The 12743-nt window shown below is 39.1% G+C and overlaps 2 protein-coding genes across 4 annotated transcripts in view; both read left to right on the top strand.

Moving 5' to 3' along the window:
• Window positions 1–2663: 2663 nt before the first annotated feature.
• Window positions 2664–5109, top strand: LOC307046312 (nuclear factor 7, ovary-like). The gene has a single exon (XM_079692709.1). The coding sequence runs from the start codon at window positions 2940–2942 to the stop codon at window positions 4359–4361; it is 1422 nt and encodes a 473-aa protein (XP_079548835.1). The 5' UTR covers window positions 2664–2939; the 3' UTR covers window positions 4362–5109.
• Window positions 5110–6953: 1844 nt separating this feature from the next.
• Window positions 6954–12743, top strand: part of LOC307046313 (uncharacterized protein) — a 42695-nt gene continuing 36905 nt past the window's right edge. Inside the window, exons 1-3 of one of the 3 annotated variants that reach the window (XR_013810131.1) lie at window positions 6958–7389; window positions 7857–7910; window positions 11092–11482. Coding sequence is in view for 1 of the 3 variants with exons in the window: in XM_079692710.1 (XP_079548836.1) it covers window positions 7857–7910 (54 nt within the window). In the remaining 2 variants the exon portion in view is untranslated. Of the gene's footprint in view, window positions 7390–7856; window positions 7911–11087; window positions 11483–12743 lie in introns of those variants that run through there. The other 2 variants (XR_013810132.1, XM_079692710.1) reach the window with 2 other exon arrangements.

The raw sequence follows: 12743 nt of genomic DNA on the forward strand, positions 1-12743 counted from the left end.
TAAAGGTATGTTTTTTTTCCTTCAGATTTCACAGCTGCCTGGGCCTAGTGGCCCAGAGGCGGCGTTTATCCAGCAGCCAGAACCTTCATCTGTGCCGGCCCCCAGGTCAAAATCTACCGTGGCTCAAAGACCTCCACCACAGCCATCACCACCAATGACCAGAGGACCAGCATCCCTACAGCGGCCTCCACCTCCATCTGTGCCTGCCACAAGATTAAGATACACCTCGGTACAAAGGCGTCCACCACAGCCATCACCACCAAGGACCCGAGGACCAGAGGACCAGCATCCCTACAGCGGCCTCCACCTCCATCTGTGCCTGCCACAAGATTAAGATACACCTCGGTACAAAGGCGTCCACCACAGCCATCACCACCAAGGACCCGAGGACCAGAGGACCAGCATCCCTACAGCGGCCTCCACCTCCATCTGTGCCTGCACAAGATTAAGATACACCTCGGTACAAAGGCGTCCACCACAGCCATCACCACCAAGGACCCGAGGACCAGAGGACCAGCATCCCTACAGCGGCCTCCACCTCCATCTGTGCTGCCACAAGATTAAGATACACCTCGATACAAAGGTCTCCACCACAGCCATCACGATCAACCCAGCCAGCAAAGAAGTCTCGCCTAGCACACGTACCTCCCATCCAGCCACCAGCATCAACCCGGGACAATCCCAGCATCAACCCGGGACAATCCCACCTACCTCCCTCCGACACAGCCACCAGCAGGCCATGCACCATCAGCCCCACCTACACAGCAGCCAGACCCACTGTCTTGGAAGACAGACAAAGACCATGGACAAAGACCCCCTGTCTTTACATTTATAATGAATAGTTGGTTGAAAAAGTTCTGATATTGGAAATATTGAGATTTTACAGTTTCATATGTTAACATAAATAGTTGGTTGAAAAATAAAGTTGAAATGCTGAATTTGTATTTGTACACATCACATAAACCTTGGTATGGAATATGAAGTCATTATTCAGTCCTGATGTAACTTTTCTGTGGTGAAAGTAGAGGGATGGAAATATTTTACTCTAAATGATAATTTACACATTTTCATTTTAGACATGAACAACACTTTTATATAGGCTTATAGTGTAATTGATATATTTCACTACTTTTGTGAACCAAAGACTTTGGTGAACAAAATCTGAAACACCAAAAAAAATGGATGACATGAGTACATATGTGTTTCACAACAGTTTTGAAGTTTTCCAAAAATCGGATTTCTAAGCTAGGTTTCTCATAAGACAGTGCTCTAAGGTGAGTGAATTTGCATTTCTAGCAACACCAGAGACTACTGAACATTTTGACATGTAACACCATGCCATGTTATAAGAAGTACATTTAAAAGTGGATTTAAGGAGACATCTAAAAATTGAGAAAATACCTTCACTTCACACTCCAGAGGTTTAAGGAAAAGGGTAATGCCATTTTATTTAAAAAAAACAATGAAGGCAGGTTATATTGATATATTGATTGATATATTTATTATATTCAAAGGCAAATTAATACTTAGTCCACTGAATCTGGAATAATGCACAATTTACAGCACAGCCTCACCATGTCAGGAACTTTTCATCTACAGATTGTTTTGGTCTGGCTTTACCCTTCACTGATTGGTTACAGACACTTTGAACTTATTGGCTAAGGAAATCAGAAGGAGGGGCTCATTATCATATAAAAAACCGCGCGAACATTCGCACGTATATTGGCCCGTTTTTTCGCGCGAAAAAACGGACCTCCCCGTTGAAAAAACGGACCTCCCCGTTTTTTCGCGCGTTTTTTCGCGCGAAAAAACGGACCTCCCCGTATGTTCGCGCGTTTTTTCACCCCCGTATTATGGCACTTTTGGCTTTCCATAGCGCACTGCCACTCCAACATCCAATCCCAGAGCTTGAAGATTAATCACGGGGTTTGTCAACGGGACTGTAGTCCCAAACGATAGCTGGGGATTATGGGTAGTGTAGTGTCTTCGGCCATCCTAAACTGTGAATTTTTTTCGGATATCATATCGCATTAACACCATATCCCAACGTGCATTGCGGCTAAAACATGGCGAGCTTCAAGCTGAGGATCTTGGGTAATCAGTTCAGTGGTTTTGTGGTGTGTATCGCAATGATGCTCGAAATGTCCCTTATAGTCTGTTTCAGGTGACTTTATTTACGGCTAAAAAACATGCTAAAAAGCCCAAGATTATAGAATCAAACGAATAAATAAAAACAAGGATAATTGTGTGTTATTGTTGAGTAAATAACAGTGTGTTATTTAGAAAAGAATAACAAATTTAAAGGAAAAAAAGATAAAAAAATACGGATTTCAGTATTCTGAGGCTCTGAGACACTTATTTCCCTCACAGGTGGCAAAAAAAGTCAGACATTATACGATTTAAAATAAAAACAATAATCGTGGCTTGATATTGAGTAAGAACGTGTTTTTATGAACCACACAGCTTCCGCTCTACCAAGACCCGACCGGACAAAAATAAGTTGTGCAGGCACGAAACGTGGCGTATCATATGCACGGAAAACCGGACTTCTGCGTATCCATTCCAAGCATTTCTAATGTGTAAAGTCGTGTCATTTGTACGCAGACTGAAGAGAGTGGGTTGTTTTTAAACGTGTTAAATTGTATGTGTTTATCTTCCAACAGATACCTGGACAAAGTCACTGTCCTGAACTGAATACCAAAGGACTTTTCCCTCTGAAAGACATCCTGACTCCATCTGCTGGTGAATAAATGACATGACAGCATTTCCTGCTGTTAATTCATCCTGTGACGGAGGTGAGAGAAAACCATAGAATATTTAGACATTGTTGAACAGGGACGCCATCACAGGGTGTGAGATCTTTGTTGGAAAACAGTTATTTGGAGTGAATAAAGAAGAGAAGTTGGTGAGTCCTGCTCTAGAAATAACTTTAATACCAAATGGCTGAGAAAATCGCCCTTGTTGAAAGTTTCCTGAGCTGCCATGTGTGTTCAGAGACTTTCAGAGATCCTGTGTCTCTGGGCTGTAACCACAGCTTCTGTTCGAGCTGCCTGAAGAAATTCTGGGAACAAAGTAAGAAAAAAAAGTGTCCCATTTGTAAAAGAAAGTCCTCCAAAGGTCCTGTGGTGAACTTTGTACTGAAGGAGCTGTCTGAGTCCTTTGCTGAGAGACAGAAAGCCGGATCATCTGAGACAGAACAAGGAGAGAAGAAGGTGGAGGTGGTGTGTAAACATCAAGAAGAGCCTAGATTGTTCTGTAAGGATGAAGAGAGAGCTGTGTGTCCTGTCTGTGAGTTTTCTCTCCACCAGAGTCACAAGGTGGTTCCTGTAGAACAAGCAGTCAGTGAGCTGAAGGACCAGCTGAAATCTGACTTAGAGTCTCTGCAGGACAAGAGGGACAAATACAAAGGAGTGGAGAAAACATATAATGAAGTGATTCAAGGTTCCAAGAAGCAGCTGCTGTCCACAGAGAGGCAGATCAGAGCAGAGTTCATCAAGCTCCATCAGTTCCTGAAAGAGGAAGAGGAGTCCAGACTGGCAGCTCTGAGGGAGGAAGAGGAGCAGAAAGGGAAGACTATCAGCAGAGAGATGAAGAGCATTCAGGAGCACATCTCCTCTCTGTCACACAGTATCTCTGCTGTTGAAAAAGAGCTGCAGAAACACAACGGGCCCTTCCTCAGAAGTTATAAAGCCACTCAGAGCAGAGCCAGAGTCCAGAGCTCACTGTCAGACCCACAGCTGCTCTCAGGAGCGCTGACAGATGTGGCCAAACATCTGGGCAACCTGTCCTTCAGAGTCTGGGAGAAGATGAAGGACCAGGTCCACTTCAGTCCTGTCATTCTGGACCCAAACACTGCAAACAGCTATCTCTATCTGTCTGATGATCTGACCAGTGTGAGATGTGGAGACACATTTCAGCAGCTTCCTGATAATCCAGAGAGATTCACTAAGTATGCTACTGTTCTGGGCTCTGAGGGCTTCAGCTCAGGGAAACACAGCTGGGAGGTGGAGGTGGGAGATCATCCTGTTTGGCTTATAGGTTTGGCTAAAGAGTCAGCTGACAGGAAGGGAGGGTTGACGGCCTCCCCAGAATATGGAATCTGGTGTTTAACACATCGCAGTGGAAAATGCACTAATGGTGCTGGTGAGACTGTCAGAGTGAAGAAGAATCTCCAGAGGATCAGAGTCCAGCTGGACTATGACAGGGGGGAGGTGTCCTTCTACGACCCTGAACACATGACTCCCATCTACACTCTCAGAGACACTTTCACTGAGAAACTCTTCCCATATTTCAGTATTGGAGAAGCTGTTGATGCTAAAACTGCTGATATCAAAATCTGTCAAAGTGAGATTCCTCTGTGATGCTCAGGAGTGTTGGTTCAGACTTTATTCTGACTTCACTCTCCGTCTACATCTCTTTGGAACAATCAAGAAAATAATCAACAGATGATAATGAGATATTAATCTTTGCATGACATTTTCACACATTATATTCAAAGAGTCAGTCAAAAACAAACAAAACAACTTGATTGATTATTGCTATAGTTTATAGTTTTCATTTAACTCACTGACACTTTATTAAAATCGGAAAATCATTTTTAAATATATTGAGGCATGATTGATGAATGTTCAATTTTTTTATCCAAAAATCTTTAAATGGATTCATTTATTTTCTGTTTTTCTTTGTCATGGATGAAATGAGAATGTTTGATTAAGTTTTGTGTGAATTAGTCAAACATCACGTTATAGCAGGATAAGTTATCAGTTTAACTTTTTTATATTTTTGGGTCTTTTGATGAATTATTTTTGAGATATGTTGTTTTACTGCAAGTCATTTAATACATTTATTTTAATTAATTATCTCATTCTTACAATGTGTTTTCGTTAGCCTATGTGACTTTTTCAGTCCTATATAGATGGACAATAACATTTATGGTAATTGAAAATATCAATTTCTAATTAACCTAGAGGGAATAACAGCTGTATAATTAATTGCAGTATTTTTGATGCAGCTTCAGATATCTTGTGATTAAATAACCAGCCATTTAATTCAGAAATGTGTCTGAGGTTGATTTATGTTTCTGTAAATAAAGATTTTTGAATTTCTTAATGATCTAATCTCTTCTTATTTGTTGAATTGCATCCCTTCATACATCTGTTTTAACCTTTACATTCATGGACAGCCAAACTCATGAAATCTCTGTTTCCTTGTGTGAAGTCATGTGACGGATGAACCTGCTGTAAACAAAGAAGCTCCCACCCTGATGAAGGAGACTCAGCAGAAAACATGTGAGGGGTAAAGCATGGCATACTGGAGCTGTGCAACGGGTTTGATTTGATGGAGATGTTTTCATTCTCTCTTAGAAACTGTCAGGAGTCACATTCACATTATACAACTCCACTGCAGCATTATAACAAATACAAAGTAGCTTCAAAACTAAAAATAGTAATGCATTATTTATTCACTTTGATCATTTGTCTTCATTTACTTCAAACCCAAATGATCCAGTTGTTGATCAGCTGTGTTATTTAAGGTGTAATAAAACAGCCTCATTGAAGAGGACATACTGAGGGTTTATAGATGACTGACTGTCTGAATGATTTGCTCTGTAGGAGAGTCTTCACTCAAGATGTTCTACTTTCACTATAACATGTATTCATTGTGTGACCTACAGTCTTCAAGGAGAACATGTACAAATGTGCAAAATCTGATCCACATCATAATATGTGATTGCATGGTCACGTTTCACTTCCCGTAAACACCACAAGATGAAGACAAAGTCAAGATGTGTTTAACAGCTGGATCATTTTGAACACTGAACATGTCATTTCTTTCACTTATTCACATGAATATTATTGTTTCAAGCACAGGTTGATCAATAGCTATCTTTATTTTAATACATATCCTTCACAGAAACACCATCCTGTTTGACAGACATACTGTATGTCCAGGGAACCTAAGAAATGAATCTCTGCTGTGGCTCTCGTTGTGGCTTCATCAGGCACAAAGTGGTCAAACACATTCTTCAGATGCTGCAATGGTCTGTTTGGTGATTGGAGCCAATCAGGGACATGTTTTGTATCTGAGACCTGTAATATATTGATGACCTTTAATATCTTACCTTTAAGGCTAAAATAACTCCTTAGGACTGTCACAACATCAGATGTTCACTACTCGATTACAAAATAAATGCCAATACCTTGAAAAACATTTGGGGGAAATGGGATAGCGCCCTGATCTACCAATCAGAGGGTTGGTGGTTTGATCACATGTCAACGTGTGCTTGGGTGAGATACATAACCCTTAATTGCCACGGTATTGAAGTGTATGCAAGTCAATTAATGTTGTAAACTTTCCTTAATCTGCTTCCTGAAAGCCTTAAAAAACTAAAAATCAGGGCTGTCACAATATCAGAATTTGTAATGAATTATTATTATGTCCGAAACAGTTATAAAAAACAATTAATTAGAAACATTTTTGGGCAAATAGATGCAAATAAATAAAAAACTAAAACGCAAGCAGGAGGAAAGAGAGTCTGTATAACTGTATATGTATATTTGATATCATTACAGTGCATTATCATTGGTGCAGGAATGAATCCTTAACCTGGAAATAAGTCAGCCTTTTATCACTTTCAGGGTTGACTCGTCATGGAAAGATCCCATTGCTTCTTGTGGATGGAGCCGTTAAGATGCTAAGATTTCTGATGATAATTGAAGAGAAGAATACTCAATTGATATTGTACACTGTGATATTTAGAATTAAAAAAAGATGAACCAGTTCGGTGAAAGAGAAGGTTTTAGAAACTGGAGGTTGATGGTTCTTAGTGAATGCTGGATGTAGGAGTCATGAAACGTGTATAGCAATGCGTTTTGTTTTAATATAAGATATTTTTTTGATCACTATTGATTGGTTAGCTTGGGTCACATGGATACGGGCGGCACTCATTATAATCCTGTTCACCTGCTTGAGGTGTGTGTGTGGAAGAGAGGGTGACACAGGGCCGTTGTATTTTTTGTTGACCGCAAGTTTAATGATTGCTTTGATTATTATAACAATGTCTATGTCCAAGGAAAACAAGTTGATCATCCCAGATTTCATTAAACTACATTATTTTTCAACAGAGTTTTGATCTCAATATTTGGCGGCCCACATGCAATGCCTTCGCGGACCACAAGGGGGCCGCGGCCCATAGGTTGGGAACCGCTGAGCTAGAGGGAACAGATAACACAAATACAAACAACAGCAAAGATATTTCAAAATAAAACTTGGATTGGAACCTTTGAATTGTGTTACCATGGAAACACCAGTGCATCTTTCAAACCTGACCCCCCGTGAAGACGTCCATCAACCGGCACGAGTTATTGAAACTACTTCCACACATCAACGGTAAGAAAAACAGCGTTTCTGCAGCTGGGTCGTTTCTATGTGATGTTTACGGGAGCTATTGTTTGGCTGGCAGAGGGAGATTTAATTTACTCTTTAAAACTTCTTTTGATATTTAATGAAAATACAGTTTATTGTTCTGCATGTTGGATACTGGGACTGAAATGTATGTTTCTCTGCACAAGACTGACTTATTGTCTTCATTTATATTTGTAATAGCTTTACCTCATTTTAAAGCTGCATTTATTTATTTTTTAAATGGACAAACTAAAGCACAACAAGATATGTCTCTATTATTTGTCAGATGTGCAAGTGTCTAACTGGATGGACTCCATCTCTCTTTGAGCTTTGTGGTGGTGATTGTTTTGTCAAATGAATGGTCACAAGGTTAACATTTAGAACAACACTAGATATTTATTTTAATTCCTGTAGTTGGCTAATAAGTAATATGTTAATCTCTGTTATTGCAGATGGCTGAACATCAGGTAGATAACACAAGCAGCAGAAAGAGTTCATCAGCAGAGGTAAGTTAAAGGGTTAAATATGTATTCCTATTTGAATGAAAACAATGACATTCTGTTTAAAGTTTAGCCGTCTAGAGTCCTGTTGATTTAAGTTTTCAGAATTGTTTACATGATTGCATTTGAGTCTAAACAATGAAGAATTAAAAAAGCATTTGTTATACTGAGTGCATCATAATGTGTATATTAGTTGTTAGGAAACATCTGGCAAAATCAATCAAAAAATGTAAACAGGAAGTCACCAGTAGCAAAGAGTGAGTGTTAAAGCTACAGTAGCATATGCAAGGAGATGTTAACATCTGATCATTCACATTTACTCAGAGGTGGAAGAAGTACTCAGATCTAGTACTTGAGTAAAAGTAGAAGTACTCAGATCTAGTACTTGAGTAAAAGTAGAAGTACTCAGATCTACTACTTGAGTAAATGTAGAAGTACTCAGATATAGTAGTTGAGTAAAAGTAGAAGTACTCAGACCTTGTACTTGAGTAAAAGTAGAAGAACTCAGATCTAGTACTTGAGTAAAAGTAGAAGTACTCAGATCTACTACTTGAGTAAATGTAGAAGTACTCAGATCTAGTACTTGAGTAACAGTAGAAGTACTCAGATCTTGTACTTGAGTAAAAGTAGAAGTACTCAGATCTAGTACTTGAGTAAAAGTAGAAGTACTCAGATCTTGTACTTGAGTAAAAGTAGAAGTACTCAGATCTAGTACTTGAGTAAATGTAGAAGTACTCAGATCTAGTACTTGAGTAAAAGTAGAAGTACTCAGACCTTGTACTTGAGTAAAAGTAGAAGTACTCAGATCTAGTACTTGAGTAAAAGTAGAAGTACTCAGATATAGTACTTGATTAAAATTGAAGTACTCAGGTCTTGTACTTGTGTAAAAGTAGAAGCACTCAGACCTTGTACTTGAGTAAAAGTAGAAGTACTCAGACCTTGTACTTGAGTAAAAGTAGAAGTACTCAGATCTAGTACTTGAGTAAAAGTAGAAGCACTCAGACCTTGTACTTGAGTAAAAGTAGAAGTACTCAGATCTAGTACTTGAGTAAAAGTAGAAGTACTCAAAAGTCCTGCATTCAAAATGTTCCTCAAGTGAAAGTAGAAAAGTATTATCATCAAAATATAGTGAAAGTAGCGACAGTAAAAGTAGTCGTTGTGCAGATTGGTCCATTTCAGAATAATAGATATGATATGTTTTATAATGATTGATCATGAAAGTGTTCTCAAAGCTGGTAAAGGTGCAGCTAGTTTGAATGACTTTGTATACTGCAGGGTAGCTTGTGGATTTACTCCAGGTGGAACTAAAGTCTGATTTAACACTTGATTATATTTCACATCATTCATCCACATCTGTAACTAAAGGTATTAAATACATGTAGTGGAGTAAAAGTACACCATTTACCTCTGAACTGTAGTGGAGGAGAAGAACAAAGTAGCATAAAATGGAAATACTCAAGTAAAGTACAAGTACCTCAAAATTGTACATAAGTACAGTACCTGAGTAAATGTACTTCGTACCTCTGAATTTAATGATATAATGTGATCATTTAATTTTCATTATTTTCAAATTCACAGTGTAGATAATTGAATAGCTAGTGATACCTGGATACTATAACTAATTTATAAAACAATGAAACGAGTTTGTGTGCTTCAACCCTTTTAGTTTTTTGTATTTAGCTATACATCACTCTAACCTTATAACAGATAAAGTATGCAATATTCCATCATGATATTGGTTGAAAAAAACACATTTAGATTTTTTCATGTTTTGAATAATATTTAAAAAATGTGTCTGTGAGAGCCAACCCCTTTGTATTTATTTAAAAAATAACAACAAATCAGTCTGAGTCAAACAACCAATCCAACCCGGTATCACGGCAAGACGTGAACATGTGACGATTTGCCATGCTGGGAGACGTGAAGATGTCACGATTTCGTCCCTTCAAACGTGACAGTTGCACGGTATTGTTAACACGGCCCAACCAGTGGAGAAATACCCGGAAATGCCAAGCAGATAGAGAGGTGAAGTCCCTCCCTTTCCGGTGGGCCTCCATGGGACCTTATTTCGAAAGAAATATGTATTTAAGTCAATGGGGAGAGAAACGTTATCTTTCGATCCCGTTTGAATTGTGCCACGAATTACACATATGATGTTTGTCAATTTAAAAGATAATTTTGCAAGTAAAAAAAATAATGTTGAAGTATGGTGTAAATATAGCATATCTACCAATTGGATCAAATATAAAAGTCAGCCGAATTAGTGTTGATACTGCGAGGAGACGTATTGTGATGTAATTGCTGATATATTTATGATCCACGTCACGTTTTCAGTTTTGGCGGCAGTTCTTCCTGTTTGTCTGGAAGTCCTCTCATCAGGGCTCTATAAATAGAGAACTATGGCAGATATGTAATATTTCATGCAGCCGAACCGTGTATTACAATGCCGTCATGTGATGACTTTCAAAGAGAAAAGCAAGCACACTCGGAATAAAGTATTATTTTATTTTTAAAAAATGTTTTCGGATTTCACATCGCATAAACACCATATCCCAAGGTGCATTGCGGCTAAACCATCCAAAAACCGAGCTGAGGATCTTGCCTACGTCTGTTTCCGGTATTGTTTATGACGGATGTATTTTGTTATACACACATTCATTCACATTTAAATTTAAATTTACATTAAAGTATTTTGTGAGGCCTTCTAACTTTTTTTAAATATAACTAGGGTTGTAGTTGAAGAGTTTGTAAATGAACACGAACCCAAGCTTTTGCCTAGCAATGCAATCGCACAACGTCACGTCCGTTAATTCCACAACCACACAAATTGATTAACATCGATTTAGTACATTAATGTAGCCTTTGTTTCTGCTAAAAGAGGCGTCGACCAGCTGGGGCAACAAGAACATCGGCAAAATCGAGTGTGATTATTAAAAAATAAATAATTATTATATTAATATTGACAATAACAACCGACCGTCGTGGTAGAGCATTTGCTTGGCATTTGCGGGTATTTCTCCACTGGTTGGGCCATGTTAACAATACCGTGTAACTGTCACGTTTTCATTAAAAACCTTACTTTACTTCTGTCACGTCCATTATTAACTTGCATCAAGACATTCATATGTGTCCTCTAATACAGTTGTGTCACGTTCTCTGTTGATTTATTTTTTTGTTTTATAGGAAGAGACCTGCAAAAACCCATATAGACTTTATGATGAGGGGGAGAAGAGTATCATCGGAGAACAGCTGCATCAACGTCAGTCTACAGCCACAATAGGAAAACCACACACCTGTGACCAGTGTGAGAAGAGCTTTATCCAGTCAGGCGATTTGAAGCTCCACCAGATAATCTGTTGGATGCTGCTGTTTTGAGCATTGAAATATATATATCCTGTCTTTTTTAAATGTCTATGCTTAAGTTTTTATTGGTGTTGCTATCTGCTTTGTGTGGCGTGGGTCTACAAGCAAATCAGTGAGTTAATTGGGTGGTATCGGAGAGTTACAAGGGTCTGTAAATGCAATGAAAACAATTGGCCACAGCAAATCATTTAGATATGTCCTGAAATGCAATATTTAATATTCTCTCTGCTGCCATATGAATATGTGTAACAGTAAACGGGACAACATAGTCAACTGTTAACAAAAATATGGTACTTTCCATTGTAAATACTGAGAGAAAACCACAGGTAAAGGTAATCAGGTCATTCTAAACACGTACTTGTTATAGCTACACACACACACACACACACACACAAACACACACACACACACACACACGCACAAACACACACACACACACACACACACACACACACACACACACACACACACACACACACACACACACACACACACACACACACACACACACACACACACACACACACACACAGGGGCCGTTTCTCAATCGCGAGGATGCTTGCTTGGTAGCACATGTCTTCCAAGTCACTTGCTTCAGAAGCTAGGCAAGAATCCTTCCTGGCATTCGGAAAACGAAGAGTGGAACAGGCTAGCAAGTGTGCAGGTGTGAGTCATATGAGAGGCCCCCTCTTACATTTTCAGCCACAGATTTGGGGGAATTGGTCCTTGGGCAAAGCATTGTGGGGATTTTAAGGAAGCGAAGTCTACCCATGTGCAGCCTCGAAATTTCCCCCAAACCAAGGACGCGGCCTCGGTGGAATTCCAAGTATGATGGAGATTGGAACGGTCCTTCGGCGGCACTCGATGAAGTAGCATCCTTGAAATATTGGCTTGGAAGCCAGAATCCTCGCGATTGAGAAACGGCCAGTCTCTGTTCACACCTTCCTCTCAGTGAACACGCTTTGCGTGTGTGTTCAGTTCCTGGGGGAGAGTTTGAGTAAAGTGTTAGAGGGAACGAGAGCTCTGTTTAGGGTCAAATGCAGAACTAGGCAAGTCTGTCTGGTTCTGCAGTGTAATCGTGCACGTTTTAACCTGCACATGCACATAATAGATGAAGATATCAGATCTTTTTTTAAAGGGAAGGAAGCACAATCAAAAATTACTGTTACAGCAAATGTCATGTATGCTGAGTAAAAATGTCGACGTTTAAGCAAGAAATAGAACTTAAATATAAAAAATAAAAGTACGATCTAAAGTGTTTACTTTCAAATCATCAATACACATTTATATTTTATACACTGATCATAAATATGACATATACATCTAACATTAATGAAAGCAGTCATATAAGATGCCCTGTAGTAAAAAAACAAACAATACATAACAGGTAAATACCTCAATCCTTCAAATGTGCACTTAAGTGCAGTTCCTCCACTGTAACTACATCATGTGTCATGTTGGGTAGTATATGAAGAC

The sequence above is a fragment of the Notothenia rossii genome, assembly GCF_949606895.1.
Source record: "Notothenia rossii genome assembly, chromosome: 7".
NCBI classification, from domain to species: domain Eukaryota; kingdom Metazoa; phylum Chordata; class Actinopteri; order Perciformes; family Nototheniidae; genus Notothenia; species Notothenia rossii.